Genomic DNA, 5047 nt, shown 5'->3' on the forward strand with positions numbered 1-5047 from the left:
AGGAACACATCCCTCTTCAATCAACTCAACTCAACTATGTCTTTCTTCTAATCTAATCCTTATATATTACTCGTATTTATTCATTCTCTTTCCTAATAATAATTTATGTCACTTCAACACTCTTCTTTACACACTCACCACTCACCACCTTAATTATTTCTCAAAATTCAATCCATCTATTAAATACAATTTCCGAACTATATACTACCTCCGTCCCGGTATAATTGACCTACTTTGGTTTTTCACACAGATTAAGAAAAGTGTATAAATAAAGGGAAAGTGGAATATATTGTATTGGAAATGATAAAAGTAGTATTATTTAGTGTTATATTGTATTGGGAATGATGAAAGTTGTATTGAAAATTGAAATGGGTCAGTTATTTTGGGACACTTTTTTTTAGAAAATGGGTCAGTTATTCCGGGACGGAGGGAGTATATATATATATACCCCACGACCCATTTTCCATTCCAACCTTACCTACGTTTCACTCTATTCCTCCTCATAAGACCTTCATGTATTAGGTGCATTGACCCTACTGCTTTACTTTCCTTTCCTCTCAAGTATTCTTCCTTCCATCTACTATACTAAGCTGAAACATACATCATTCATCCCCTGTTTCAATTCAACAAGAAGCCAAAGACACTAACACTGTCACAATCACTATTAGTTACGTAGTAATTGTTATTTAACAGTGATCAAACATGTTGCACTGTTTGAATACTACGACTAGTTCCGGGAATTTAGCAACTGAGAGTTGCTCCTCTGACATAACAGTGTTTGAAAGACAAAGGGAAAGAATGAAGTGGCAACAACAACAACAACAACAAGGTTACTTCAACGCTGCTGCTATGTTCTGTTCTTCTCTGCAACAACAACAACAACAACAAGTTGACAATTCTGAAGCCTCTTCACTTGCTGCTGATTTACTGCCAACTCTTCAAATGCCAACTCTTGATGTTACTACTTCTGCTATTTCAAGAACTTTCAGCTGTCCACCTCTTCTTCCAGACCCCAAACTCATTCACTCTTCAATTGCTGGGAAAGACAAAGACAATTCTTCTAAGAAAAGAAAACCTGAAAAACCTCATCATAATCCTAAGCTCAAGGTGTGTGCGTGCAATTTTGCATAGCAATATCATTGATCTTCAAGAAATAAATAAAGTGAATTAATTGGCTTAAATAACTATAAGAAATTATATTTAATTTGTTGCTTGTTGTTTAGGCTGTTGGTGAAGTTGAGAACAAAGACAAGAGGATCAAAATAGGTGCTGAGGACGGCGAATCCAAGATCACCGGGAATCCCAATACCAAAAAGAACAACAACAACAACAACAACAACAAAGAAAACTGTGTAGCAGAAGATACTTCAAACTCAAAGGAAAATTCAAAAGTTTCTGATGTTCAAAAGACCGATTACATTCATGTTCGAGCACGTCGTGGCCAAGCCACCGACAGCCATAGCTTAGCTGAAAGAGTAAGTAGTAATAATATACTTTGGTTTCTGTCTGACTGAGAAAAGTAAAATCAAAGTATCTGAATAATTAATTATATATGTATGATGCAGGTTAGAAGGGAAAAGATTAGTGAGAGAATGAAGTATCTGCAAGATTTAGTACCAGGATGCAACAAAATTACAGGAAAAGCTGGAATGCTTGATGAAATCATCAACTATGTTCAGTCTCTTCAAAAACAAGTTGAGGTAATTAAAAGAGTTAATTAATTAAGTTCATTACATTGATTCTTAATTTGCCTATCACATTGATCTATCTATGATCCATCCATAACAAATTTGTTTATGTTAATTTTCTTTGCAGTTCTTGTCAATGAAATTAGCTACTGTTAATCCAAGGCTTGATTTCAATATTGATGATCTATTTGAAAAAGAGGTAATAAAGAATATGCAGATGGAAGAATTTCACTTTTCACCTAATCTGTATTTTAGCTTAATTTGAAATCTGTAATATAATATTAATATTAATATATTCTTCTATTTGTGTTGATTCCTTACATAGGTGTTTCCTACTTGTGATGCAAATGCAAATTTTCAAGCTATGGGAATGTCAACAGAATTGAATAGTAACAATCCTTATCTTCAGTTCAATTCACCACAGCAATTTGTTCCTTATGGTGGATTAGATGCTGGAATGAACCCTACAGATATGGGACTTAGAAGGAGCATAAGTGCCCCTATATCCATTCCTCAAACTTTTATTGATTCTTCTTGTTTCTCTGTAGGTCCACTCTCTCTGTTAATATTTTTGTCCCGTTACTAGTGTTTTAATTTTGTTGTATTGGTTTATTTTATTAATTTTATCTTTGTTTATGTGTGTAGCAGCAAATTCTACCTAATACAACATGGGAAGGTGATTTCCAAAACCTATACAACTTCAATTTTGATCAAGCAAGAGCAACATCTTTTCCTTCTCAATCTCAGTTATTTACAGGTAGTTAAAATATTTGTCTAGTCATAAAATCACTTTTTAATTAGCTTTGTATCTTTAAAGTAGAAAGTAGAGGCAAAAGTGAGTGGGTTTAATAGATGATGGAGACGTTACATCCCCTTCATTTTGATCAAGCATAAAATATCCAGTACCTTTTGTTTTTCAATAATGAACTAAAGATTTTTTTTTTAAATGGTTATGTTAAATCATTCAATTCAATTATGCAGCTGGTTTTCTTTTTCTGAGTTTCCACTTTCCCACTACTTTAATGCTATGTAATAAGATAACGAGGAATGATATTTTGACATCCAATTTTCAACAACTTTTTAGGGACAACCTTTTTCCTCCATTCTTATTGGACAATGACAATAGAGAGAGAAAAAAGAAGAGAGAGAATAAAAGTATAACGAGAGTATGAAAGAGAGTTGTCACAAAAGTTGTTGAAATTGGTTGTCAAGATATCATTCCTCTAAGATAACCATGTGACATCATACAATGACATCGACACCGACACTGTAATAATTTGAGAAAATAAAAAAGATTTGGGTTAGTGTAAGTGTTTGTATTGTATCGGACACCGATATGTGTCGTCGAACACGCCTTTAATTCTAAAATGTCATTGCTAAATAGCATGACACTAATACTTTGTTCAGCTTAGGCTATTAGCATGACAAAAAAAAAATGCATAAGTTGAATGGATTGAATGACAAAAACACTTATTTGCCAAATTAATTATATTTTGTGAAATAAATTGGATAGGAGGAAGCTATCAGCTTCCCTTTTTGCAATTGTAATTTTCTTGCAACTTGGATTTAAAGGTTTATTGCTTTGAGGACCAGCAATAGCGTCAATCATTTTCATAAAGTGGATTACAACTTAGGGTTGTTTCTGGTTGCCATTTCACAATCTCCCATTTTAGAGACCACTTAAAATCAGAGAAAATGATAGTTTCACAAGGCTTACGCTTATGGGATGTGTGAACAACAAAGAGATAGAAAAGAAAGAGAGAAAGGGACATATACTATGCTAGGAATAGGAGTGATATGATTTGAAAGATAGGATAGTAAAAACTGTAAATGTGACTTGATACATAAAAGAATATAAGAATGTTCCAACACTAAATATGGAAATATTTATATTATAGACTGTACAAATTATAAATTCTAAAAGTGTTGTTTGACATGGATGCAGGTCTTGTTGAAGCAAACAATCTAAAGATCGAGATGTAGACCAGAAAATCTGTGACCATTCATTGGATTAATCAGCTTAATTGCTCCAAATGCCTCTTATCAAGATTCTTTTTTCTTGTGAAGTACATAGCCTATATATTAATTGTCTGTATACTTCTCCTTAATATAAATAAAATCATATTAATACATCTTAACTTCACTTTTCTTTTTTCTTTATTTACACAATCATTGTGTAGCCTAACTTATAAGTTATAATCACCCTTTATTTACACAATCATTGTGTAGCCTAACTTATAAGTTATAATCACCAAGCAAACATATGGTGTGACATAAGCGGTAGATGTTTGAGTCCATTAATAATTTAGTCCAAGATTCAATTCTTGACTGATGCGTATAAAAATATGAATCTCAATTATATGGAAGAATTAAGGCTTAATTGCATGTTTGGTCCCTTATGTTTATTTTAGTTTTCAAGTTGGTCCTTTACGTTTTGAAAGTTTCAAGTTGGTCCCTTACGTTTTAAAAGTTTTTAAGTTGGTCCCTTACGTTTTAAAAGTTTCAAGTTAGTCCCTTATGTTTATTTTAGTTTTCAAGTCGGTCCAAAACATAAGGGACCAACTTGAAAACTAAAATAAACATAAGGGACCAACTTGAAAACTAAAATAAACATAAGGGACTAACTTATTCCAACATAAGCAACGTTTTGGACCAACTTGAAACTTTCAAAACGTAAGGGACCAACTTCAAACTTTCAAAACGTAAGGGACTAACTTGAAAACTAAAATAAACATAAGGGACCAAACATGCAATTAAGCCAAGAATTAATCTCTTTGATTACGCAAGATACTTTAGTTTACAAAGGAATTAATCTTTTAGAGCAAATAGTAGAAGAAGAATAAAAGAATCGTAAATTGCAACACAATAAACTCGGTCTTTGTTTACGGTACTTAGCCAAGTGTGCTTAACTCCACGACTACAAAGCAACTGTAGTTCAGTGTATGACTTAAATGGATTAGAGTAATTGTGTTACAAAACACACACACACACACACACACACACACACACAGATATATATATAGGGTTATGATAGAAGACACCTTTTATGAAGGTGTCTTTTATCAAGTTACTCTATGAGCATTTGCGAAAAGTCACCAACTTACTTTTATGAAGGTGTCTTTTAGCAAAGTTATAACTAAAAAGTGAAAATCACACCTTAAGGTGTGACTTGTTAAAAGACACCACCAAAGGGTGGCTTGTAACAAAACCCATATATATATATATATAATACTACGATTCATATTACAACAATAACCATACCACAAGTGCTATTGCCCGCCACACCCCCACAACAGTTGGGCCTGACATACATTTCAGCGAAACACAAGGAGTGCTAGCCCCTCCTCCCCTTGCCCCTC

At 33.2% G+C, this 5047-nt stretch overlaps 1 protein-coding gene across 2 annotated transcripts; it reads left to right on the plus strand.

Annotated features, from left to right (window-relative positions):
* The first annotated feature begins 465 nt into the window (after positions 1 to 465).
* Positions 466 to 3820, plus strand: LOC146943161 (uncharacterized). Of its 2 annotated transcripts, none has more exons than XM_085757268.1 (7): positions 466 to 1107; positions 1224 to 1475; positions 1566 to 1700; positions 1816 to 1887; positions 2014 to 2232; positions 2334 to 2445; positions 3634 to 3820. In XM_085757268.1, the coding sequence occupies exons 1-7, from the start codon at positions 703 to 705 to the stop codon at positions 3669 to 3671; spliced, it is 1233 nt and encodes a 410-aa protein (XP_085613394.1). In that variant the 5' UTR covers positions 466 to 702; the 3' UTR covers positions 3672 to 3820. The 2 variants fall into 2 exon arrangements, with proteins under 2 accessions (XP_085613394.1, XP_085613395.1); XM_085757269.1 differs by having other exon boundaries at positions 2337 to 2445.
* Positions 3821 to 5047: the final 1227 nt, after the last annotated feature.

Source organism: Medicago sativa, chromosome 3 (genome assembly GCF_051527215.1).
Source record: "Medicago sativa cultivar Bolivia chromosome 3, Bolivia_mono, whole genome shotgun sequence".
NCBI classification, from domain to species: domain Eukaryota; kingdom Viridiplantae; phylum Streptophyta; class Magnoliopsida; order Fabales; family Fabaceae; genus Medicago; species Medicago sativa.

Coding starts and splice junctions, on each gene's coding strand:
- LOC146943161 (XM_085757268.1), top strand. CDS start 703: ATGTTGCACTGTTTGAATACTACGACTAGTTCCGGGAATTTAGCAACT. Junction 1,701..1,815: donor CTCTTCAAAAACAAGTTGAG/GTAATTAAAAGA, acceptor TTTTCTTTGCAG/TTCTTGTCAATGAAATTAGC. Junction 2,233..2,333: donor TTGATTCTTCTTGTTTCTCT/GTAGGTCCACTC, acceptor TTATGTGTGTAG/CAGCAAATTCTACCTAATAC.